Raw genomic sequence first — 27,411 nt, 5'->3', positions numbered from 1 at the left:
AAACAGGCAGACCAAGGCATCAAAGTGTTTCTTATCATCCTGCCACTCTGTAATGCGAAGGTCATTGAAGTTTTGGCAGCCAGAATGAGCATGCTGGGAAGTTTGTGTGGAAGTTCTGCAGGTATGCCTGCGTACAGTGACAACAGCAAAAGCTGATATCATTCATTACATTTTCCATTAATTGTTTACCTGGCTCATCCGGCACATGTTTTCATTCATGCTGCATTAGAATAATTTTGAGTCCATCTGTTGGCTTGCCTGATGATATTTCCATTTCTCATTTCAGGTTTAATTTTAAAACTCCCGTCTTTACAGATTTATCAGGCACGCGTCTCACTTTTAATGTGCTGGCAGCTTGTTTCAGATTTTTTTGTGGATCAAATCGACAAAACAGTCAACAGGAGGCCAATAAGTTACTTTTCCAAACAAGTCCCATAAGGGAGAAAGTGATAATAAACCACTAAAAGCGTGTCTTGTACACAACTCTTTCCCGTCACAGAGCTAAAGATCTGTTATTCATTAAAATAACTTTTAAAATGTCTCACTTCTCAGTACAAAACCACAAAGGTAAATTCATTCACTGTAATTTTCAGATGGTTGTATGTAAGGCTATGTCTTGGCCAGGCACAGTGACTTCCTGTAGTCTTCTCTGATTGCAACCAACTTGCCAGAAGAGTCTCAGAGGTCTCTGGGAATTCCTTCAAACTAGAGATAGCTGTTGTTAAATGACCTGCTGAGTTTTTGAAAGACAAGGGATTTACCTCCCTTTCAAAAAATGAATGCTCAGCTCTTTGACTTGAATGTCATTATAATACACAAGAGGAGCAAACTGTGGCTCTATCTGTTGGTGGTCAGCCGCCCAAATCCCCTCAGCCCAAGAACAACCCCTGCTTTCCATGCTGATCATTCCTGTCAGCTAGTCCTTGACCCAGTGTCAGCGTCTCCGGACGCCAAAGCTGTCTGTGTCACGTCGTCTTTGCTCTATAGGTTGTGCTGATTAAGGCCAGCATTTAAAGCAGGAACTGGAGCAGTCTGCCACCAGTTCTGCCCGCCTGCCTGCCTGCCTGCCTCTTCGACTGTTCACTCAACAGCTAGCGGCCTGATTACAGCCGGCTTTATGGCTCAGCCTGGACAGATGGTGTGGCTAGCACCATCCTCCCCTGCCCTGCCTGCCTGTGCTCATTCTCACCCACTGCCTTACAACAGCCGGGGCCGATGAGTGGAGAACTACCAGGAAATTATTATATATCAAAGCATGTATAAAACATATGGACAACAGTTGGTGTGAATATAATGAAGTTGGATATCTATAATTCAGACACTAAAAATATCTTGCAAATTGTCCATTCTTGAAACTTAACAAAAACACAGAAATGCTGTGTCACCAATGTAGTTCTTTTTTTGGTTTTTAGTGTGCTGGTGGAAGGAAAAGTTCTGGATTTAACAAACAAGATGTAACATTATTCGTTAGTGAGCGTTGTCACTGCCATTCTTCCACAGAGCCAGGCTAGATGTTTCCCCCTGTTTCCAGTCTTTACGCTAAGCTAAGCTCACCAGTTGCTTGTCACAGCTCCATCTTTAACAGACAGACATGAGAGGAAGAAAGTGTCTCTCTGTCACACTGACAAGTACATAAGTCATGGGTTTAGGACTGGAGAGGAAACAAAGTGACAGTTTTTGCTAATGCGAATGATATGTGACAGACCCTAAAAACCATGACTGCCCGTTTCAACTTTGCTGTGTGAATCTTTCCTTTGTCTTGTTTAACTTGACCACGAATCAAACCAGTAGAAGAAGAAAGACAGTGTCATGAAATTCAGATGACTCATTTCAGTTTACATGATCCCAGCTGGGTCCCAGATCATCATATGTAGCTTATCAGGTGCAGTGCTGGTCCATTTTTTTTATTACAGTGAATGTATGTAGGGTGGAAGTTCACCCAACACGAGGGACGCAGATGGCATGTGGCTGTTATTCAGATGGAAATAGGAGGAGGCTTTTTTATATGCACTTTTTCGGCACCTGTTTTGCATGCAGCTTGCAGTGTTAGCAGCACAAAATAGAAGCGCAGATTGTTTTGAGCGGACCGGGCCTTGAAGGTCAAAGCCGCTCGCTCGGTGTTTGCTGCTGCGACTGCATTTAATTCAAGCCATCAGCAGACACACATGCAGCCCCGCACAGACACACGCCTTCAAAATCACACACAATAAGTCAGTAAGTACTATGTTTGCACATTTTGTACTCAATCTAGTCATTTGGACAGAGTGTTCCGTGCATAGTGAACTGAGCAGACGTTGGGATTCGGTCCAGAAAAATACCACTCATCCATCTTGTGTCTCTGGCACAGAATCAGACCCATTCTCTTTTTATTTTCATTGTGGGCTCATTTGTGAGTCTGTTTGTGCGTGCATGCGGATGGAAAGTGTAAAAAAAAAAAACACAAGCGAGGATGCAATGATCCATTGCAAACAACAAACATCTTATGAAACAGCTTGAAAATAGATCCCATTTCAGATGTGTGCAGTGGTACCTTTGAGTCTACTCATCACTTAGAGGCAGCCGATGGCTCTGGCACCACATCATTTTAGACATTTTAACCCGAAGTAACCTTGAGGTCGCAGGGCAGATTCATTCTGGCAATTCTACAGTGAAGATTGAAAATAAGGCACATCTGGACCTTGGCGCCAGGGTTACACCTTGGAGCAACAGGCCGGAGAAGCTCTGGCTGCCTGAAACTGCTGCAAGTTTCAAGAAACACTGTCCTGGCAATTCAGAATAATCCACATATTTTATTTTGTTATTTTAGGACTTCCAAAGTACTCCAAATTAAACTGGACTTAAAGATTAAGTGCCATTGGCTTCCATTACTCTTTGAGTAGCACAGCAAAAGAGAGGGAGAAAAGTTTCTTCTGCAGAATTCCAGACTTTACAGATAAAAACCATGATGATGACCTTAAGAGGGTTATGTGTTGTGCTGTGTTTACCGCCAAAAGTTCTGCAAAATCTAAGAAGACTCTGGCACATTACGTTCTCCTTGACTTCCATTTTCATGTTTAGCTTAACATGATACCTCACTTAATACGATGGCATGTGTTCTGCGTGCAGGATGGAAGAGACGGTGCGGTCTCTGCTGCAGAATCAGGGTGTCCTGGAGCAGACTGCCGTGGACACGGTGGACATCATGAAGGCCTACAAGGTAAAGCACCATCACTTTGGCTCATAACTGAGAGTAAAATGACAGGGGGTGTCTAGAGAGAGACTACACTAAAACCCTCCAAGCTCCAGCAGAATTATCACATGGCAAAATTGTCTAAAAGAACCTAAAAGTTCACTTATGGTATGTAGTCATGTTGTCTATTTACTTGTAGTGATGCAAGTAAATATTATCCAAATCCGTAGACATCCAAAGAGTCGAGTAAAGCTTGACAGAACCAAGGTGAAAGCGTTCATTTTGACCTGTTGCATGATAGAAATAGCAGACTCAATAGGGATTGAGTAAAGAGGCAGAAGGAATAAGTAATACTGCGTATTTCTAAAACATAGAGTTACCTTTGAGGTCACACTCCAAAATTTAAGCGGCGTTGCAGCGCTGAAATACTCTTGCCTCAGTCTGTTTATCATCAGTGTGATGTAATTTGCTGCCATGTCTGAACAAAAAAAAAAAAAAAGATGTGTGAAAAATGTATGCTGCATGTTGCTTATATGATCGCTTTAGTGTGCATGAAGCAGTGACCATATTATTGTCTAAAATGTCCAGCAGCTGAGACGAGAACAAAATGCCTCCAGGGAACAGAGGAAAAGGGCATCACTAATTCAGCAAGTGTGCAATAAAAAGAGTGTCCTTATAAATGACTACATGCATTCATCACCGTGCATAAAAGACAGAAATAGATGCAAAAAAACCCATCTTTGAATCACGAGTGCAAATAAAAGTGGCCAGAATAAAAACGAGCGCGGCAAGATTAAGTGCCAGCTGCTTTACTTTCCAGTGAGTACGAGAAGATTGTGAAACATGGTTTTAGGAGCCATGATAATAGACTGATGCTGTAAATTGGCCTGAGGTGCAAAAGCTTTATAATGGAATTATTACTAGATCGCCCCTTCTTGTGAAATAAATGTGATGTGAATACAGTATGTCAATATGCAAGAATTATCTGTGCATAGAGAGCAATCGTCTCCAGGATTCCCCGCCACAAATGCTAGGGCTGATAGAGAGTGCAAATCAATGAAACTTTTCAGAGGATATTTCTTATTTACCCATGCCAGTTATTCCAACATTCATTACAGGATAAATTCATTTTAGTTATAAATTAGTTGTAAATTAAAGTTTGTAAGCAACTTTAACAACATTCCTAAAGCATTTTTTATTTTTCAGTTAACCTTAAAACTCTAATATCATTTCCAAGCTAGTTTTTAGCCATGCCAGCAGCAGCAGTAGCCTGGGGAAGGCAAAACTAATGATTAGCATCAGTGTACTGTGGTACTTCCTCTTTAGTTCTAGTTAGCAAATGTTAGCATGCCAACCTAAGATGGTGATCACATAATCTTTTATGGAAAAACATGATCATCACATTTAATTGTCTTTACAAAGATATTCTCTCAGCTATAAAATGTCATTATTATTTTAAGAGGTGCAGACTGTGCTGTGATGATACAATTTTTACTGCACTGTACTGAACTGTAAGTACACATCCCCTACTCCAATGTTCAGACATGACCAGATATGGTCAAAGAGAATAAACTTGGAGGCTTATTATGTTATTCCCAGTTGCTGTATAACCGAACACCCACAAAATCCTACGCAGCGATGTGTTCTCACTGCAGCCGTATTCTGTGTATTCAGCAGACAAACTCAATAACTTGAAAGGGCAGCGAGAGGGACAAGGTTCCCTCCCCTCTCCCACACCAGACTCTCTCTGTGGAGATTATTACCGAGCCCTTTAACGCCGTCTGATGAGCAGTCTCTCAAAGCAAACCGCAGACTTCACAGGCTAGCCCTGGCAAACAAAAGCAAACTCAAAACCGTGACTTTAAAGTATTGCCTCGAGTACAATTGTCTGATGGAATCAAGCAAGATTGAAAACCTAATATACGTTTAGAGGAGATTGGATCAAGCTGAAAACAAAATGCACTCAAGGACATTATTTCCAGTTCCTATTGGAGAGAGTAGCCTGGTCTCTGCTGCATTTGGATATATAAAAGACTCCATTAATGTTGCTAACCTCAACTGTGTCCAGCACATTAACCATAGGTACCTTCAGGTTTGGCAATTATCTGTCAAAGCTCTGCTGGGAATGAAAAATGTAATGTATGTGCACAGTGATATATCACATTCCAACAACTGAATGTCTCTAAATACCTGAATGGAGGAACAGCTATCATTCACAGCACACCAGTCAGCTGAATCCCACTGTAGAAATGGCTATAGGGTATAATAATACTTATATTAGTAGAGGGTAATTGTAAGTGAATGACACAATCCAGATGGAACAAATGATTTCTGTAACTGACATTTAATTGACTCTTAATTAAAAGCTAAATCACAGGTCCGTCATATAGAATCTGACAACCATTAACTCAGATTTTCAGATTACTTGTTTTTTCTCGCCCCAACATTAGAAAAAAAAAACATATGTAATCTAAAACAAAATCGAATGAATTCTTCTGCTCAAATTTTACCGAATTTTCTCAAACTTTTGTGTATTTTTCCTCCGTATGTTAGTGGAAAAGTTTCACATCCTCGGGCCGCTAAAGGTTATTCAAGTGAAACAATCTGGGGCTTTGGCGGAGAAAATGAACTGCTTGAAGCACATCAAAATAGTCAACCTATGACAAGCCGGTTCTGCTTTATTTTAATGAGTCACCAGTTAAAAGGTTGGGGAGAACTAGTCTCAACTGTAAAATGCCAGAAAATGTCCATCATCTTCTTTTCATTTCCTCTTTATTCTGACTTTTCTCTAATCTCTGCTCTTTTCTTGTGTAGTACTGCATAGCTGTACCTCCTCGGGCCTCTCACAGCCATTCAGATGAAACAATCTTGAGAGTTTTAGAGGAGAAAATCACTTTTTAGAGCAACTACTATCACAATCATAAACACATCCAACCTGTGAAAAGTGGTCATGGCCACTAGTTTAGTTCATAAAATGCAGAAAACAGTGAAGGGTGCTCATCATCCGAGCCCCGAAGGTGACGACCTGAAATGGCTTTTTTTCACATATCAACAGCCACTAACCCAAATATATTTAATTCACGCTGATAGAAAACTCATATTCCCATTTGAGAAGCTGGAGCAAGTAAATGTTTGTCTTTTTTGCTTTGAAAATGACTTTAGATTAATTAACTATCAACAGTTTCAGCTCAGGAGATGCTTTTGTTTCACTATATACCGGTATGGAGACGAAATGTTCGGTGAGAGAGCGTGCCTTGGATAAGATGAATAATTTCTTGATAATAATTTCTTGAGTGTGTTGGAGAGCTCATTGTGTTTTCTGTCTGCAGGTTGGTGCTAGCCAGACATTGCCTAATTAGTAGCTAATTATTAACAGTAGTTAATTAGGGCAGATGCCAAAAAAAAAAAAGAAAAACCGCAAAGACAAAAGAGATGGAGGAAAGATAGCTGGCGAAGGGACTGAGAGTGGTCGTCAAAGGCAGAGAGAGACAGATACACAGTGAGGGAGAGAGGACGATCCCCATAATACAGACAGGATGAGAGCCCTCAAGGTCACTTGCACTCTTTGGAAAACAAGTGAAACATGATTAGGGATTAGGGGATGTTTTGGAGCTCTGTTGTCGAAGCTGCCTCCCTGTTGTCCCGTCTGCCCATCTGATCCTCTCCCCTTTCTTCTCTCCCCTATCACTTTCTCCTTCCCTCAGATTTTTGTCTTTCACGGCTCCTTACCCGCTTTACATCCTGCCCTGAAACATTTGTCATACCTCACTTTTCAGCGCTTTCTTCTTTTCTTGCCGTCTGCTCAGGTTTTTGCTTGCCAAATTTTTCCTTCATTTTCTTCTTTTCTTCTTTCTTTTTCTTTTTTTGCCCTCTCCGTCTAACCCCGTCTTGTTGTCTGTGCATCAGGATAAACTCTCGGAGGAAGTGCAGAAGCAGCAGGACGGCCCCGATGAGAATGGCTCCCCGCTGGCGACTCAAACGGAGCCAGACACCGGGTTGCCGCCGAACGCCGATCCCGATGCCAGCCAAGCAGAAGAGGACAAAGACAAAACCAAGTCCCTTCTGGAGCGCCTCAAGGCCCTGGAGGTAACTACTTCACCCCCGCGCTTTGCTTTTCTCTCCCTATCTTTAAATGCTTCTACTTTCCCTTTGTTTCCATCCTCTCTACCTACCTTTGCTCTCCTTTGTTCTTCTTCATTCCTGCCTCTTCATTCTTCTTCGCATCCACACTTCCAGCAACCCCTGGCTATCCTTTGTGGCCAGCCTGTCTGCCAGTTGTCAGAGTCCTTGCCCGGTTGTGTCTGAAAGCATGACAGCTCATCAAATTCTCTAGTCTGCTCCGTTCGGAGAGCAAAGTCATCCTATGAGAGTCGCCGGGGGGGCCTCGGGCCGTACTCCAGCCTCGGTTTGTTTTCCTCTGCGCGCAGGGATTTGAGCTGTTCTCCACCACGAGCCCCGAGCTGCAGCCAAGACGGGAGTGCAGCTGCAGTGATCCATGCTGATTATTTTTTCTTACTGAAGCCACCGGACACACATCCTCTCAGATCTCTTCAGCAATTAAAACACTCAGACTTAATTAAATTAAGCCACCAGTCTTACCAACTCGTTCTTAAGTGGCTCCATGTTCTTGATGTGGTGGAAGGAGTGTGTGACGCACGGTCTTTTGCCTCACAAAAATAGATAATTAAGCAAATGATGCCAGTGTTCAAGAAGCTGCCTGACATCTCCATCTCCATCTAACAAGGAACTAAAGCACCTGGAACAAGAAAGTCTGTTAGAAATAAAGCATTGGATCAGACATAAAGAGGGAAAGGGGCAAAAAGAACAGGAGTTCTCAGAGTGTATTCTGTCTTTTTTTGCCAAAATTACACCAAAGCCTGCCTGATAGAAAATAGCCCCTAATTACAGCAAAGTGGAAAGTAATTGCCTGTTGCTCCTCAGCTGGAAGTTATCTTCCAAGACTGGCAGGAAGTATGGTCAACCTGTCCTGGTGATCCATCTGATGAAGTGCATTACCCAAACATTACATTTTAAGTGGCTTTATCAAAAGTTATCTGCCATTTTATTCCATTCTGCTGCGCGGGTGATGGATGCACCGCCGGCCAAAGCAGCAAGAACAAAACTGAGGCAATACATCACTGCCTAGCATTGTGCATAAACCCCACTGACGCTAAGTAAGCGCTGCCCGGCTCTTATTTCTCCAACTGATACTGTTCATTAACAGGTAGGCGCTGGGCTGAAATGAATACACCCAGACTTTGGAAGAAATGCCTGATGGTCTTATTACATGTCAAGTGAAGAGAGCTAAAATGACTCAGGTGTCCAAAGAGGATGAGGATGTGCTGCGCATATTGATAAACCCGCTAAGAACTATCAACAAAACGCTACAGTTCCCCTCAGCTCAACGCAGCATTTTAGCCTCTTTTAGTTCATTGTTTTGGTTTTCAAGCAGCCACACTTCTGCCCACTTCTGCACCAACGGCAGACAGACAAAAGTAGCAGCTTACTGATGAAGGAAAAGGAACATTTGGCTGCTAAAGAATCAGGTATTTTTGGGGAGGAGTCGGTGGAGACCAAACCAGAGTTTAAGCAACCACTTCTCGTTCATCACTGATGTTAGTATATTATGGTATTATAATAATAGGTTACAGTGTTGGTACACACAGTAGTATACCAATTCAGAATGTGATTATATGGTTTGAGTGACATCATCTGCACCCTCTAGTTCCCAATAACCAATTTTATAGTATTTCTGCAAGTCTGACAGAGCGTCATAAACTGTGTGTTTATACTGAAAACCAGGAAAAGTGTTTTAAGAGTTAATGTCACTTGCAAAGGATTCCCCTCTTCTAAGATATCTTACCTGGGCCTCCCTTCGCCGTTCCCTCACTGCCAGTCACTCCTGCACAGTATGCTAACAACTTCCACAAGCTTGAAAAGAGCAACATAATCCATTATAGCTTTGACACTACACAGCATTTCTCTGTTTCTTTGTTCCTGAACTGACTTCGTGCCGTGCTTGTGGCCAATCTCCTACGCAAGCGTCACATGCACGTCTCTCTATGTAGCATTTGGAGCCAAAAGAACAGTTTATTTTAGGCTTTTCCATTCACACAACTATAAGACTGCACTTAGAGAACAATGTTGCGGCGTGTGTTGTCGTAAAAAACGGGCCGCTAATCCAAATGACATTGGGATTCTCATTTCAACATTTAAGGGCTCGAGCTTCGCTGAGCAATAAAGGAGAAATAAAAGTGATGTGACTGCTGAGGTAACAAAATACCACTTAAGCTGCATCTTGCAACTATGACCTGGAGAGTCAGATAATACTTCATGGTACTCTAGAGCTCTTCAGTTGCTGCAGTGCTGACTGAATCAGCACATATTAAAAAGGGACGCTTTTTAGTTGCTCTCGCACAAGAAAAATAGATTTAATCCAGATTTTCTTTACACAATTCATGACAGGTAAATGGTCCATGGGCAAGTTTTAATATTAAACAATGATCAATAAGATGACAAAGGATTTCCCTGGTTAAAGATATCTCCTAAAATAGAAATTCCATTGGAAAACCAACAAATAAGACACACAAACTTTCTTTAATTACGTTGATCATTCATTACATTTGCACCCGTAACCATGTTCTAAGCTTGGGGGCTTTAATTAGACAGTGTTTCTTCTTAGATGGCATAATTGGAATGTTTTGGGTTGTAATTATGTTTCCCATGTTCTCATCAAGGGATTTGTAGTTCTACTAAAGGGCAGAGGGCGAAAGAAGCAAAGCGGCTGACAGCTTCTAATATGCTGCCTGCCTCTGACAAATTGGAAACTCCCAGAGATCAATAGGGCGCCGCCTCATCACTTGGCAAGTGGAGGAGATATTCTTATTAGGTGCAAACTCCAAATGGCTAGCTGCCGCCCAAAAGTTCACCATCATAACTTCCATCCCCTTGACCTTTTTCTCTGTGGTAGTTTGTAAATTTTTTATCAGCCATCTGGGTTCCGCGTTGGCATCTGACCTTTGTGGAGCAGCTCTCCTCTTAGCTTCAGCTTGGCTTGATTGCAACTTCCTTCTCCATCGCTTTTGTTTTGTTGCATCAAATGTACAGTCACTGCGAGATTTGTTCAGTATTGAACATGAACATGTCTGACTCCGTGTGTGTGTGTGTGTGTGTGTGTTGTTCTTTGCAGGATCGGAACTCTGCCTTGGCCTCGGAGAACGAGAGCCAGAGGGAACAGTATGAACGCTGTCTGGACGAGGTGAGTGCAGACCTTGTTTATCTTGTCCCACTCCGAGGCACATTCAAGGGCACCATATCACATGCCAAATGTTTTATTTACCTTGAAAAGTTCATGGGTTTGTTTTGACTCCGTGTGAACAGGATGAATGGTATTGTTGAGTTTAAGATTATGGTTTTAATGAGTTCCCGTGAAGCACAATGTGCGTCCCACAGGTTGGCAATTTACTTGAACCGCATATTGAGGTGGGCGGGGGTGAATTGTTGATATTAACAATTAATTAAGAAAACAGTGTCTCACATATTCCGGGCACTTGAATCTCTCATCTCTCACTTTAATAAAGAGGCTAGCATGTTTCAGCTGCGCTAAGCTAAACCAAACTTTACCCGACTAAAGTCTGATTTTTGTTAAACAAACTTTCATGGCGAGGCCAGGGTGCTTGTTATTTTTCATGCGTTTCTAACTCATGTACGATTAAGCAGGCTTAAATGTCAGAGGGCCTTTTGTTGATGCTTATAATAGCAGAGGACGCAAATGCACCACCATCATAGCTATTTTCAAAGGTCAAAACAGCTTATTATTATTTGCATCCAGCGTTAATTTTGTAATAAATGGTCTAAAATGCAAGTTGTTAAATAACCTTAACCTGAGATGAACTGGTGTTGCTAAAGAATTGGTTTACATAACAATGGCACTTGTGTGCCCCCTGGTTATTTGTGAGAGCCTGGTGCTGGTAAGTGCTGTTAAGGGAGCCACATGAGGGGAATAAACCAGCCCGGCTCTTGGCAGTGCCTGCTTGCTGAATCACTCCAGCACTCCAGGGTGGGAGGGAAGCACTGCTACGGGAAAATACGTCCAGCAGGGACAAGTTGCCCAGTTTGTCCGGGAACCAACAGGCTGAGCAGACTGAGCAGATCTGCTGGAGGGCAGCAAAGACGGTCGAGAGACAATGGAGGAATCAAAGAGGAAAGACTGGAGAGAGAGAGAGAGAGAGGGGTGGAGGAAAAGGTGAGGGAGAGGATGAAAACAGTGATAAAAAAAAAAAGGGAGGGTGAAAATGTTGTGCTGCAGCTGTGTTAGAGTTAGAGTCTCCTTTCTGCTTCCCTGCCCTCATTAATATGGCTCAACTCGGCTTTGTTGTGTTTACTTGTCAACTATTTTCCTATGTGGTTGACTTTTGTGGAAGAAAGGCTCAGTAATGATCCCGTTTTGATGATGGAGGCTGTGTGCGCCTCTCCAACGACTGCACATAACAACAGCAGAAAGCACAAAGTTAGCTCTGTAACAGAAGGGGTGATTATTTTTTATGTTACACCAGCTGCTGCTTTAAATTTTAGTGGGTGGTCAAGCTCATTTGCAGTTTAATTACTTGTGTCAAAGTCACACACAGTCTGTAATCAGATCAAACTCTGTGCCGAGACCATTAAGTCAGGTCTTGTGTGATCACTTGGCAGATCGGTAACTCGCGGTTCCAGAAGCAGGGCTCATTTCACCATATTTACTCCCATCTCTCCTCATTCAATAAACGAGAGTGAGTGCACTCAAAGGAGCCGATGTGGCTTCACACAGTATTAATGAGCAATCAATGGACAGTAATCGGAGCAGCTTCTCCGTCTCTGTTGTGGGCTGAGGTGGCCACTGCGAGACAAAAGCCCAGACGCCTGTGCTTCTACATCAGCCCGGAGCTGTCAGTAACACCTTTAGGAAGTGTGAGTCAAACATGTAAAAGAGAAAAAGACTGGGCTGAAGCAGCCAAATTACATTCAGTAATGGTTTTCTTACTGTCTCTGTCTGTTTAAGGTTGCCAATCAAGTTGTGCAGGCGCTTCTCACCCAGAAGGTTTGTTTCTTATTTCCATGGAAACCATTTTGCTCCTCATCCCAGATTACTTTTAACAGCATTACCTCTATTGAATAACCCATCAAAATTGTCAACTCTTGTATTATTTGATTCATGATACATTTGATGCATGTTGATGAAGATATTTTTATAACTCTCATAGACTAACCATTACGTAAATGTGTGAGCATTTTCTTCACTCTGCCTGCGTTGCTTCTCACTCAGGACCTGAGAGAGGAATGTCTGAAGCTGCGAACTCGAGTTTTCGACCTCGAACAGCAGAATCGGGCGCTGAGCGTTTTGTTCCAGCAGCGGATCAAGCCTGCCTCCGACCTGCTGCTCCAGGTAGGAAGGCAGAAATACAGCCAGATAATACCATCCGCTGACTCTAACAAAGCCTCCACCAATTTCTGCAAACACATTTATCTGAAAAAAGCATCATCTGTGGATCTGTGGAGTTGTAAAAAAGAAAGAAATGCTGCTGTGAATGCAGATATAATAAGCATCCTAACATAGCACCACTTACCTGAATAGAAAACTTATAGGAACAAATTGTATGTTCTTGTCGGTGAGATCACTTAGGAAAGGTACTGTAAAGGCTAGTTTGAACTTGAAATAATCACTGAGCTAAATAGCAGTACTAGACCTATGATATACAGATGTTGTGGTTATCCATAGCACATATCCGTACTCCTGTAAGCCTGCTCACTCAGCCTCCCCTGCACTCAGCCAGCTTCCAAAGGAAGCAGTAGCTCCTCCGGTAAACAAGACCAAGCGCTTATTCTCATGCATTTGAAGTTGTTTTTTTTTATTTGGGTTGTTATTCAACTGCTCTTGGGTCTCAGTTGGAGATAAAGGCAGCGAAGTAGACTGTAAATACTTTGATTCACAATACAAATCAAAAAAAAAAAAATCATTTATGTCAGTCTTTATCAAAATGTTTCTCTTAGAGGCTCCTTTTTAGTCTGTTTTTGTGTTTTGAAGCAAATGTAAAAAGGGGGGGGGGGGGGGGGGGGGCCTGAAAGCACAGAATAAAACTTGTTGTGGTTTGTTTAGTGTGTCTAGTTCAGTCTGAGGTGCATACAGAATACGCAGGATTAATGTTTTTGTTTTTATGGTTTCAAGTTGAAGAATCGCATATTCACTAATGACTATGGTGCAATAAACACCGAAAAACTATTTATCAAACCTTCTTCAGGCACATTTCTACCCAAAAACTCAGCATCTCTCCTAGTAACCCCTCAAAACTAATACCGCCCCCACAAGTTAGAATAATATTCAGTAATTTTCTGCCTCCAATCATCTGTGCAGTGCTCGAGCGATAATCTGCTACATGAAGGGATGACTTGTCTCCTTCACATCCCACAAAAAAACAAAGATATGAACTAGCAACCATCTAGTCTCCCTTCTCTACCCGACAGACAATGACCACTGTACTTATCTTTTCCACAAACCCTACATTTTCTTATTTGGGGTGGCTTGGCATTGCCTCAGTTCATCTTTCCGGTCCCTTGGAAAACACCAATTTGCTGAAAAGTGTCTGTGTGTCCATTCCGGCTCAATTTTTACGGTGTAATTATGAGACAGACAGACTGCGACTGCATGCTTTACCTGTCCATTGTCAGCGCTGATCTAGCATTGCAGGGCAATAAGGTCAGTTTGGAAAGTAGGGTTTCACATAATTGTGCAAATTGCCGCGGGGCTCCATGCTGTCAATATGAAAAAAAGTATGCTGCCAAAAGAGAAGATAGGCGAAGGGAGCTGTCAGTCCGTCCAGACGAGAGGAGAAGAGAGACAGAGGAGAGGATGAAAAGAGAGAAGGCAAGCAAGGGTAGATAAGAAGGGACGGACGGGAGGGTGAAAATGGAGGGAGATGAGATAGCGGAGAGGCATGGACGCCGAGGCGACAAGGAGGGAGACGTGAAAAACTAAGGGCAAAATAAGAAGAGGCAGAAATGGAAGATAAATGGAGTTAAAAAAAAAAAGGAAGGAGGAGAGAGAAATAATATGGATCTGGGTGTGCTGTAAAGCTCTCCCTCACTTCCAGCTACCTCCACCACCATTATTGGACAGGCAGGAACATTGTCAAGTGAAACTGCAATATAAAAGGCTTGAAGAGGGATATTGATGAAACCACTGTGGGGACCAAGAGGTGCGATCTAGCTGGGGACTTGAATTAAGGCCCAGACTCTGTGCAGTGTGTTCTGTCCCTTTTTTTTTTTCACATGATTCTGCTGAAATGAATATGCAGAGGACATCACTTGATTTGATGTCGACTCGTGGTCTGTGTGTGCGCGTCCAATTTTGACACATACAGCGTCAAACAATGACGTGAAGCCTTTAAATGACTAGGCTTTCCCACTGGATAATTATTTGCCTGCCTGCTCATCACTTAATGACATTCTCTCCATCAACTGGTGATTCAGTGTTAGAATTAATCATAATGTGGTGACGCTGCTTTGGAGGTTCTGCGTGTCCTGGTTCAGCTCATGTGTGGGCGAGCTGTTAAAAACGTCTGCACGTGTCGATGCTCGTCACAGGAACTTCTGACAATATCTTCCAAGATTGTTTTTCTTTTCAAAATTCTCGTTATTGCCTGACGTGCTATTTTAGTTTCAGGTTGATTTTCATATTGAGAGATTAACGATTAACAGCTTCAGTGCTATAGATGTAAAAAGAGGAATGTCAAAAAATGTTGATGTGCTCATAATTATGATGATAATTGTGTGCTGAAGGCAAAAGCAGCAACAATTAGTGCAGTGAGGGGCTTTTTTGCTATTAGCTTTCACCTCTCAACCTACATACAGTGCAGGCTGCTCTACCTTCACGGTGGAGGTTGTTGGGGCCATGTAAGCCTGAGAGGCAGACCTGCAAACACCACTCAGGGCTGAAAAAAGCAGCTCCTCCAGGGTAAACCTGAAAAGAATATTGATAGTTGAATGTATGTTATTTTTATTTCTTCTAAAAGACGCTAGAGTCAAAGGTGCATTATTCATCACGCTTTTATAAACTTCAGTGTGCCTTCTTAAACCAACCTTATGCCCATTTGTAACTGCAAATGTGTTTTCACATCCCATTGGTCGAATTTCTAATGAAAGTATGGAAATGACTGGTGCAAGCTTTAATTTCTTTTCTCTCCTGGAGCCCCAAGCAGAGGGAGACTTAATCACCCATATGAGTGTACTATTTCCCATCTAGCTCTGGACCTTTTGCTTATCAGTAATTAAACGTTCTCTAGTTCCCCATGGGCATCTCCAGTTTCTCTGATAAAGACCCATAAAGCTTTTGATGGTAACCACACCAGTAGTGCACCTTCTCTGCCTTCAGCTGAATTGGTATGATTTAAAAATTGCCGCGTATTAATTTCAGAAAATCTCGCATTAAAAAGAAAAGGAAAAAAAAAAAACACTGATGGTTGTTTTCTCACTTGAAAATAAGTGGTGTGCAGTCCCAGCCACTCACTGCATGCTGCTTATGACATATGACAGGCAATTGGCAATTGAGTCGCCCATTACTGGGACCAATGCTTGCCGTTTCCAAAGCGATTACAGGGTCCCAAGGACACAGTATAAACGCCATGACCTCATTACTGCTCATGCAGTTTTGCAGTTTGCATAGTCGAACGTGCTGCTGCCGCGGCCATCGGCTGCAGCTTTCTGTGCAGAAAAGTTTGGAACGTAAACAAATTATGCCCACATCTCAAGAATAGTGGGAAATTAATGGTGCCGCTTTTGAGATATTGAATGACCGTTTTGAAAAATTGCTCCATATATCTCACTTCAGTCTTGTCATATTACTTTTCATATTACAGCTGAGCCTTTGTCTCATTTCTTGGTGGAGTTGAGCAGTGTGCAGCCGGAGCTTTAGGAAACGTCTTTGTGATGAGTCAGACATATAGATCAGGTCAGGCAGGTGAGCATCATCCATACCAGCGGGTGTGTGTATGAATTTATGTGTGTGTGGCTGTCTGTCTGTCCTTGTCTACCTGCCGTTGTGTGTATGTGTGTGTGTATGTGTGTGTGTGTGTGTGTGTGCCGCTGCGCTGTTCAACCGATGAGTTTTTGACAGCGGGTGCCAATACTGATGTATTTGTTTGGAAGCTGCCTATTGCTGCTATTCTGGGCCGATATTCATTATCTTGAAATATGGTCACTGTCAAGACGAAAACAACAAAGAACAAAAGAATGGAGCCTCTTTTTCTTCAGTATGACACACGAAACTTCTCCATTGGCTTCCAGACAAATGTAATTAATCCAGATGTTAACTAATAGTTAAGGAAAGGTCAGATTTGCCGACAGTCTCGCATGCATTAATGGATATTTTACAATTAACATTTTCAACTTTGATCTTGGCCTTGTACCTTGAAAAATTCCAGACATGTACACGCGGCCTTGTCATCTACCGTTTCTTTCAACTATCTTCCCCCGTGACCCTGTGACACTATTGACTGAATCCTTGATGAGGATGCTGAGGAGGTGAAATCCAGCACCCTACGATAAGATCAGAGAATCCCGTGACACCTCAGCCACTCCCTCCCCAAGTGGGTAGCAAGGAGGGCCAGCAATGCGGCATCAAAGCTGCGAAAAATTTCAATTTCATGACTTTTAAACTGGGACGAGAAGCCATCTGGCACTTTGAATCCATGCTAGTGAAGCTAAAAACTAAAATGGCACTGATCCAGCTTAAACAGGTTTTCAGCTCTGAAAGCATAACTACCATGAAGCTTTACAAAAAACTGAATAGGTACATTTTGTTTGTAGTCATTTATAAGTTGGAAACATTTTAACAGCCCAAATCTGGAAGAGTCAAGTCAATTGTATTTATGTAGCACTAAATCAGAGTTATCTTATGACTCTTCAGGTCAAGAAAACAAGTTTTAATTTATAGTTTTTACCTTTTTTTTTTAAAAAAAGTAAAAGCTGAGAGATATTCCACAGCTTAACTGCCTTTGAAACAAATCAAACCCGCTTTTAAAGATGTTGCAGAGCTTGATGTTACATAAATGCTAAAAATAGTAAACTTTTCCTTATCTCTGTGCTGAAAAAAGCATTCAAAGTGGGCATCGATCCGTTTCCATGGCACCATTACCACCTAGTCGCTGAAGGTGAAAAGTCAGTCTCTTTGAAAGCTTATTCACAAGCCCGCACTAATACAAAAAGAAGCATTTTCCTTTGGATGAAACGTAGGATGTGTGTTGTTTTGGCCACAGGCGACATGATGCAGGCTGTTTGTTGTTAAGAGACAAAAGAAGCTGTTTAGTTTTGGTATCAGTAGGAGCTGTGTTCTTTCTTTTTCTCCACACCAAAATGCTCTGTGCTGTGAAAAACACCAGGATGTTTTTCAGCAGCACAGAAAAAGTCAATACAAACTGTCAGAAAAGAGTTTTATGGAATGCAACCAAATTGAGGATGAGTCTGCCGGTTTTTATTTTAAAATGTTTATGGCATTGATAAACAATTTGTGCAGTTGGTTTCCAAAGCTCTATTTCCATCATCTGAAGGTGACTTTCACTTTTATAACATGCAATTTTCTTGATGGATAATTTTCTACGGCAGGTAACCACAAAAGTGCATTTCATTTTAACAGTAGAAACTAAGACTGGAATATATCAGAGCACAGAAATACACACATGTGTATTTACATATACTCCCTGAGTGAGCATTAGTTTTACCCTTGGCAGGACATGCAGCATAAGATCAAGTGTTTTGTTCCAGCATATTTCCAGTTTAAGCTAATTTGAGCACAGGGAACCCAGTGTAATTAAGTTTTGAGATTAATATGTGGAAATGTATTTGGTTTTGTATCCTTCCCTCTTAAGCGCAAGAGTTAAATAACAGAAGAGACTGCAGACTAGCATATAAATTAAAAAAAAAAAATCAAAGGAATCCCATACTCCCTGATGCAATTATTTCCTATTCACATTCATTTTTTTCCGGCCGATGACATTAATGACTTTGAGCGAGGAGTACGAATCGGGGCTCTGCGTGGCGCCAGTGGAGAGAATCTGATGGGCACTTGCAGGCTGGCAAAATACTGCTCAGCCTCAACCTACTCTACAGCTTTTTGAGATGTTGGAAAACAAATTTAGATTTAATTGTATTTAATTTTAGTTTTTTTGCATGCATTTTTTACTGTAATAAATCACTGTAATATTTCAGGTATTAAACTTGATGAAAATTTGAATGAACAGTGTATTGATATGTTGCTGGGAGGGAAAATAGAATCTCCCTACTATTGTGCTGTTTTTTTAATCTCAGATCGTACACCAAGGATCATTTTAATTTCTTGAAATCCCTGAAGTCAAAAATCACTCTGGTGTGTCCTTACTTTTGCCTTTCAGAAACTCCACTCTCGGATCATGGATCTATCTGCGGCAGATTTGCTACTGGAGCCAGAGAGAAGCAAGGCCTTCTTGCTTTCCAGGAATACGGACTCTCCCTCTAATGTAAGCCTAATGGGAAACATGCAGAAGGCAATGTAATTTTTTTTTTATTTTCAGCAATATGAATTGCCCAGGTAGCAAAACCGCCTCCCCACCCCCCTCAAGAAATCATTACAAGATATTAAAATACAGACCTAACTATCTGAAGCCGTGACCCCACTTCTGCTCTCAGCAGGAAGAGCTGGCAGTATCACTCGGCACTAAGAGGAATAAATCCTTGTCATATTACCAGAAAACCATCGATTGAAACTCCCCGTCAGTAAAAATGACTCCATAGGACACTGTGGTACATTAGTCATCTTATGTATTATGCATTAAGGGCTGAAGATGACTTCTCTCCATTCTTTCACCCTTTTACCCCTCTGAGATGCCACCTGATAAAGTCTAATGTGTGTTTTGAGAGCAGGAGATTTGGAAAATTAAATTATAATAACCAAGATGTGAATGATAGATCATTATTCTTATCTAATTGCGCAAAAGTACCACACCTCCTTAAATAGGTTACATTAGATGATACACCCAAGTGGCACTATGAGATTAGTAAAATAGAAACTGTGATGTGAACATATCTTATTTCTCATCTCGTATAAAGAATTATTTAATTGTACAGTCAAACTCTCTACAGTGTGATGCTAATTGGAGAAACATCTGTTGTTTCGTAATGACTGCACATGGAAATGTGATTGATATTTTGATTGCTCTGTCAAGTGTTTATTAAGTATCTTTCATCACAAAATTAACAGCAAAATAGCAATTAGATATGCCACACTACCCAACAACTAACATCAAATACTCTTGATGTATTGTCACTAATTTTTTGCAGCTAAAGAAAAGAAAAAATCTTAACCCTATACACTTTGCTTAAGATTAAAAGAAAAGTACATAAGAATGACTTAATTTGTGACCTAGATGAACCATAGCTGGCAGTGATCGTCATTGTGGACAGTTAAACATGCAGCTAAACCACACCAGGATTGTCTTATTTCCAAGTGATCTTCTTTATCCCAGCGTCTCTAGATTAAACTCCCTACCTCAGAAGCCTGTAGGCAACAGTATAAATGATGCTATACAACTGATTTCACTAAAATGTCATGTCTCTTTTCTCTATCTCATAGGAGTTTCAGTTGAATGGAAAGGCAGGTCTCCCTGTGGCCAAGTGTCTGAGCCAGCTAAGTCTGACAGCGCCAGCGCCTATATACCCACGCAGCAGCTGTAGCAGTAGTGAGTTGTCCCTGTCAAGTGCATGCAGTGAATTCTCCAGTGGCTCATACACCTGGAATGATGGACGCTCCTGTGGGAAAATGGTAAACCCCCCTTGCTCTATAATGACACTAAATCCACAAAACAGTACCAAGTAGTACAGTAACCCATTAAAATCCCTGTTAGAGGTACTTTCTTCCTGTCTTTCTTTTAAGACTTCAATTTAAAGTGTGCTGATTAAGAGTCCAAATGGAGGTAAATGCCCTTAAGACAATTTAGAAACTATTTGTTTTCATATTTAAGGATGATGATGTAACAACAACACTCATACACATAAAATCTCTGAATCTCTGTGCTGAAATAAATGTAACTTGTCAGCAGTATATAATAAAACATGGTTGTCTCTATAAAGGGTAATGGCTAATATCTTGGCAAAATTATTTTGCCTCTTCATTTGCACTTAATTTGTGATTTATCAAAATGTTTTCACGAGGCATGCAGATATGGTCACATTGTTTGCTATAAGAATTCAAGTCTAAACTGTTTTAACATTATTATGATTGTGAAAACAGCATGTGCATGAAGTATGTGTGCACATACTATACCATCATTTCTGTATGGTTGACTCACTCTATTTCTTTTTGCTCTATAGTCGTCTCTGACCTGGGAGAAGAGGCTGAGTTTGGGTTCGTCAGCCCCCAGTAATATCTGTGCCCCCCTGGAGGAGCAGCAGCCCACGAGGCGCAAGGAGAGCCACATACTAGAGGGACTAAGAAAGCTCCAGAGGAGGAAACACAGGAGCTCCTCTTCTTCGTCCAAGGTCTCCAAATCAGGCTACAAAGACTGTATGAACTCCAACGAGGGCATCTACTCCCTGGGTATCAAGAGTAGCAGTAAAGGGGTGTCCAAGCCTACCCATACAGGTAGAACTCTTACTGTGGGGGGCAAGAAGTTCTCTTATGACTCTGATGATGCAGATGATGAACTGGCACATTCCAGTCGTGGAGATAACATCCCCACCAAGGACAGCTGGTTTTACTGTAAGAGGCTCTCCCACAGCATCTCAGATAGTTTGTGTAGCTGGGAGGGGATACAGGACAGTGGCGGTGGAGGAGACAGTAGCTCAGGTCACGTGGCTACGAAACACACCTCTGGCTATGACTCAAAAGAGCGTCCTGAGAAACTCATGAGTTTCATTAACAGTTTTCTCCCTGAGGGAGGGCGGACATCAGCTTTTACTAAACCATCCATGCTGCACTTCAACCCCTCTGACCCAGAGGGTCCTAATCACCTCTCTGATGTGGATGATCCAGAGGAACTCAACTCAGAGTCCAGCGACGTCCGAATGTCCTTTAGCCAGCCACCAGAGCAAGCAGAGAGGGACTCCAAGAGGCTGTCAAGAGATGCTACCAAGCTACTCGCACAACAATGCTTGCGAAAAGAGCAGGGGCGCACCCAGTCTGCAGATGGGAGGCCTAGGCCTTTCAGCCTAATCAAGGAGCCCAAAGGGACCAAGTGTACTCAGTCTGAGGAGAGCGTCCTAGCAATATTTGATGCAGAAGGAGAGCCTATTGAACTTTGTGCTCAGAAGCTTGCAGCGGGTGCAGGGCATCGAAATGACATTCAAGGTAGTAAGGAAGTTGCCAATTACACAGAACTTGTGACCCAAGAGAGGCCAACAAGGCAAAAATCAGCAAATACAAGAAACTACACTGTTCTTGAATCTCCCGAGAAGCTATCTGAATATCAAGTTAGGACTAACAAAACAAGCAATAGTAGGGAGGGCAGTGCAGAGCGGTTGTCAATGCAGCTGACTCCACAAAGAAAACTAATCAAACCACCAAGCAGCCGACCAAATAAAGGCCATTCCATCCCTCTCATGAATGATTCTGCTGGTCCCAAGTCCAGTGGTTCAAAGATACCTGGTCGTAACAAACCTTCTGGATCCCCTCTGAGATTGTCTAAGGGCTCCTCCACTGAAACAAGTAACAGTGGAAACTCAGGACCTTCTGGTCAGGAGAAATCCCCCTCCTCTCCTACAGTTAAAATGTCAAGGTTCATCAAGACAGCTGGAACCTGCTCACAGAGCCCAAAATCCGTAAACTCCAAGCTCCCCAGCCGGGCTGAATGGAATAAGGGCTCCTCCTCGAGTTCCCCACACCCCTCAAGGAGGCACCTTGAGTATGCTGACAATGGCGAACAGCCAACCAGAGACAAGCACTGTGAAACCAGCAAAAATAAACTCAGGTCCCCTTCTCCTCCCCCTCCCCCGGGCCGCACCACCTCCTTACTGATCAGACCAAATTACGAAGGGTCACCTCAAGCACATAAAACATGGGTGGCTCAACCATCCGCACCAACCACTGTGAGGGGCCCACCCCCAAGTTACCACACCTCACTTGTACCAAATATGCAAACCACGCTACCCATCAAGGATAAAGACTGTTTAGACTTGGATGCAGGCTATGGGACTGCACTTGCACCTCAGAAACTGGTTGACAAAACCAGTCAGCACCTTCAGAAGTCCCCAGCCATGACTCAGACACCAACTAAAGGCACTTCCAAGAGGGTGACCACGAAAGACTACCTCCCTTCTGCAAACTCAGGGTGTGCTCCAGAAACTGAAAATGCACCTAAAAGCTCAAAGAATGTCCCTCCTCCCTACAGTGCCCTCAGAGGGTCCTCACTGCAGAACTCATTTGTAAGTAAAAGAGGATCAACCCATGAGAATGTCCATCAGACAGTGCAGAAGACCTCTATCAGTTTACCTATATCACTTCAGGACAACTCTCAAGGTAAAACAGAACCACAAAATGGCAAAGCAGTAGTCAGCCCACCTGGTTCGGTAATGATTTCCCCTAACCCAGCAGAAAAAGCCTCAAAGACCCGCATCCCAATGGGGTTTAAAGCATTTTTAAAATCTCCCCCCAGCCATAAAAATAGTACTTCTATACCAGGCAAGCAAGAGAAAGATCATATCAACTCAGTCTCCAAGGAGACCGTGACTTCACATGCTTCTACCCAGTGTGACAGCTTGCAGCCAGTGTACAGTATTGATTCACCATCCAAGATGTCCATAACAGAGGGGAAAGGTGAGGTTCAGTGTAGGATACTGGAAGAGGAAGTACATGCTGCTGTGTTGCCAGAGGAGGGGGATGTGTGTGATAAAGGGAAAAGGAGTAGTCAACTTTTCTCTAGATCCATATCAGTCACTACCAAACCTCATCTAAAGCCAGCCTTGGGGATGAATGGGGCCAAAGCTCGTAGCCAGAGTTTCAGCACCAACTGCATTGAGAAACCCAACATAAATGCTCTGGATGGACCGGGAAAAATACGAACTCAGATCATCACCAACTCAGGTGAAAGGGGGAACTCTTTGACAAGACAGAGTTCATTGGAGGTACCAAGTGTTGGGTTAGCTGAGAGTCCTGTCCATTCCCCCAGGACTAGGCTAAGCCACTACGGAGGCATGACAGGTTCAAATAGTCAAAACGTCCTCCCTGAGAGAACTTTTAACTCAACCTCAAAAAGTGAGGGGTCTCAGGCCACAGTTAAGGGGGAGGCAATCACCTCACCCTCTCATAAAGAAGTGCGTAGCTTACCCATCAGCGATAGGATTGGTTTGAACAACATCCGTAAACCAGCAAAAGTTGCCTCCCATCCACAGTTTCAGCCTCCGTCCTCATGTGTCTATAACTCAGATAACCCAGTCCGAGAAACAGGAGGCATAACAACTACCCCTAACGAGCCAGACTTTAGCAGGGAAGTCAAAACCCAGACAGACTCACCAAACAAAGCCCCTGAAGTCTGCACTATTGAAGAGAAAGTCATGATGGGAATTGAAGAGAATGTGCAGAAATGTCAAGAACAGGAGAAGGTCGCTGCCAGCGAGGCCAAACAGAAAACGGGCCCATCACTGGCAAACTGGTTCGGCCTCCGTAAGAGCAAACTTCCTGCCCTGAGTGGTAAGAAAGCGGACTCCCCTAAGGGAAAAGAAGAGAAGAAAGAGCTTAAGATCGGCTCAGTGCTTGGAGGCAAACAGATGAAGTCTGACAAGAAGAAGGATAAGAAGAAAAATGATAACCAGCAGAAAGACGGTCCAGAGGTGCAGAATCTGTCTGAGATGAACAACAAACTGAGCTCCATCATGGACCATTGCAACAACCAGATGGGTCAAATTGCCACTCAGATCCAGTGCACGACAGCCTTTATCGGCAAAGACCAGTTTGTGAAAGAGCTTCTTGGCAGGTAGGTGAAACAACATCTGTCATCAAGAAAATCAAGAATTAATTATCATTAATTGAACGGATGCTTTGCTGATTACTTCCTGTCACTGAGCCTTCTCAGAGTTGTCTTTCTATCAACTGAATCGACACTAGAACGTATTGGTTGGTCTATTAAATTAAACATGAGCCATCTCTGAATTAAACCCTTGCGTTTAGAGAAATAAACAACAAAAACAGCAGCTGTCTGTTTGAGTTATGGCTCCACTCCAGTGAGCATAAACAGTTCTTGGACCAGCATCCAGGCACATAGTCAGCACACTCAAGGTAAAGTATCTTTACGCCAGGGAAGCTACAAAATTCATATCCCTCACTTCATTGATTTGCCTTTTCAAATCACAGCTGACAGCTGATTTTTATCCAGATAAACTACAAACAATCGCTTGAGATGGAGCACTTCAGAGAGGCTGTTAAACATTTGATGGTATTTCTGTGTGTGTGTTTCTGTGCATGTGCACATATGTTTGCGTGCACATTCGAGAAGCAAAGAGCAGGTCAATGCAATTTATCAGCAGGCTCACTTTCTACCTGGTGAGCTGATAAAGGAGGAGCTCTGCACACAGACATGAAAACAGATCAAATCTTATTTCCTCACAGGACTGCAGTGAAGGGCAACTCAGTGGCTGCGCCGCCGCCTGGGATCTCCACACCCAAGAAACACAGCGAAATGAAGGGAGATATGGAGATCTGTCCAGATACTGCTGTAAGTGAGCAAACATGCCACCATAATAGAACTCCGCTGACTTCATTACAGCGGCGTCTGTGTCAAGCTCTGCTTGTTTGTGTCTGACTATGTTTGGACAGGCTGTTGGCACACACACAAATACATGCACATTCCCACAGGTTTTCACACTTACAACAGTACTGTACATGTTCACAAACACATCCATAAGTCCACCGCCTCTTCAGAATCATATCCCCATTCCCTGAAGGCTCACTATTGATTCACATTGTGTTCTGACTCAGCCTACGATTCATCGCCTACTTTTTCATTATCTACCCAGGGTGATGTTGTTGTTGTTGTTGTATTCACAAGGTTTTTAAACTACATCTCACTCGGAGACAGCCATCAGCCCATGCATGTAATAAGAACTTAAATTAGGCATTTCTCAGCCGCTCCATTCTCTGAAAATCACATCCATGCATTTGTTAAGCAAAAGGCTAAAATTGTGACCTTGCGGATTTATTCGTTATTATCTGTCAGTCAAAAGTCCCAAAAATGATGGAGAGGCAGTGTGCTTGAGAGAGCTCGGGAAAAAAAGCTATGAAATAAGGCAGTAAAATGAGCAGGCTGAATGGAGGAAGAGAGTTACAAAAAGAGAGTCTCACTGCATAATGTAGGAAATTTAATCCAGATGATGTGGAATTTCGATAACATGGAGGAGCCCCTTATCACAGGCACTCAATTTGACAAAGGGGCCATTTAATACCATCCTCCGAGCGTTCTCTCTATCTTCTCCCCACAGAAATACAACAAAAGAGGGACACTTTATGACCTACAAGCTCCTGCTCTTGAACCACCCCAAACCACTTTTTTTTTTAAAAAATAACCCAATTAAAGTAATGCAGGAAAGTATGAGAATTGCCTTACTTCTTTTTGAATATAACTTTAAACATATTTTACAATGCCAGAAGTGTCTGTTCATCTGAAAAGTCATAAAATGCATGAATCTGTAGGCACTATAACTGATTCTATTCATTCTCACTTTTCTTCTGCAAATTGCCTCAAAGGAAGCTATATGTTGAATAATGTAACACCTTGTACAAAGGTACATTTGATTTTAAAAAGACGCTTGCCTTGACTGTATATTATGGTATGTTTTATGTATGATGGTATATTTTAGCTGTTTTTTTTTACACTTTTATCACCAACACGCACTGTTTGTTAATATTCTAGACCCTCATAATGACTCAGAAGATCAGCCTGAGGGCTGAAAATGAGGAGGGACGCATCCCAGACACAGCTTGTCAAGACCAAATGATAGGTAAGCTCATGTACGACCTTTCACAGGACACAGGACATTTCACTGAAACTCCCATTGAAAAACAACATATTTAATGTAGTATAATAAATACATCCTGATGGATAAATTGAACAGTTTAAGCCAAAAATCTTACCAAAATAAATTCCATAAGAATAAAAATAAAATAAACTTAATGTAAAATATTCCTTTTTACCAACTTTTCTATTACTTTCACTATGCAAAAAGCGCATGTTGTCTGTTTTAAGCCACTGAGTTTTATATTTGTGAGTGTTTACCTCACCCTGTACAGTTTTTTCAAGTAGCTTACAAAAAGCTGTCACTAACCATCACGAAGCAACCAGTGCAACAGAGCATTAACACATTTTACAGTTGTGATTTCCTGATGTGATTGACAACTCAATTCCTCCGCCAGCTAATTCTCCTCACTGCCAGACTTGCCTGCCATTACTGTGGGGAAATAGCAGCGGCTGCAAACATGTTGACGCTCTAGTCAGGTGATTGATGTGCAACTGGGTGATATTTTACAATGCCTGAGCAGCTAAGGACGTGAAAAAAAAATAGATGCATCAAACTATTTATGACACAGGATGATGATTGTTATCATTGCAGTACGACAAACTTACGGTGTGGTGTGTAATTCAGCGTGGAGAAGGAGAGGGTGTATCTGCTGTGTACTGGATGTGGGGTGCACCGGGTTTGTCACTCAGTTGTCACTCAGTCGGATATTTGAGAAATTGTTTCAGCGATCCATCTAAAAGGTCAGAATGACTTGCCTCTTGTAATATAGCACCATAGTCTGAGCAAATATAGATTTTTATAGAAGTTATATGCTGTATTCAATGGAAAAAGTGCTATTTTTTTCATAGCTTTATTATTTTAAATTGGATTTCCTGCAGCAACGTTTTCAAAGTCTTTGCTTCAAGAACATGTTTGTTTTGTGGGTTGAATGATTTATTCTTCACCTAAAGCTGCTGTAATTAATACTTTTATATTAACGGTGGATGACATTGCCACTCATAGCAATGAATCCACCGATGTGACCCAACTCAGCTCATTGTTTGTTTTCCCTGCAACTTTAGTGTTTTGGTCGACTCTCGCTGCTCTCATTATGTTGTTTTCAACCCCAGCACTGATTTCTGTGAAAAAGGTGTCAAATTAGTAACTAGCAAGCGAGCATAGTGGATCATAGTATTAATTAGCTTATTGTTACAAACTGGGTGTAAAAGTTTGTTATTGTACTGTGGGTTTGCTTCATA

The 27,411-nt window shown here is 42.2% G+C and overlaps 1 protein-coding gene across 1 annotated transcript in view; it reads left to right on the top strand.

Moving 5' to 3' along the window:
* The window catches only part of LOC139223603 (nck-associated protein 5-like), a 103,683-nt gene that overhangs the window by 62,593 nt on the left and 13,679 nt on the right, over nucleotides 1-27,411 (top strand). The window contains exons 5-14 of the mRNA XM_070855573.1: nucleotides 3,106-3,196; nucleotides 7,076-7,255; nucleotides 10,359-10,427; nucleotides 12,207-12,245; nucleotides 12,471-12,590; nucleotides 18,586-18,690; nucleotides 19,803-19,991; nucleotides 20,540-24,135; nucleotides 24,768-24,873; nucleotides 26,068-26,155. Of these exons, the coding sequence (XP_070711674.1) occupies nucleotides 3,106-3,196; nucleotides 7,076-7,255; nucleotides 10,359-10,427; nucleotides 12,207-12,245; nucleotides 12,471-12,590; nucleotides 18,586-18,690; nucleotides 19,803-19,991; nucleotides 20,540-24,135; nucleotides 24,768-24,873; nucleotides 26,068-26,155 (4,583 nt within the window). The remainder of the gene's footprint in view (nucleotides 1-3,105; nucleotides 3,197-7,075; nucleotides 7,256-10,358; nucleotides 10,428-12,206; nucleotides 12,246-12,470; nucleotides 12,591-18,585; nucleotides 18,691-19,802; nucleotides 19,992-20,539; nucleotides 24,136-24,767; nucleotides 24,874-26,067; nucleotides 26,156-27,411) is intronic.

Source organism: Pempheris klunzingeri, chromosome 24 (assembly GCF_042242105.1).
Source record: "Pempheris klunzingeri isolate RE-2024b chromosome 24, fPemKlu1.hap1, whole genome shotgun sequence".
NCBI classification, from domain to species: Eukaryota; Metazoa; Chordata; class Actinopteri; order Acropomatiformes; family Pempheridae; genus Pempheris; species Pempheris klunzingeri.
This window is presented reverse-complemented; position numbering and strand designations above follow the sequence as displayed.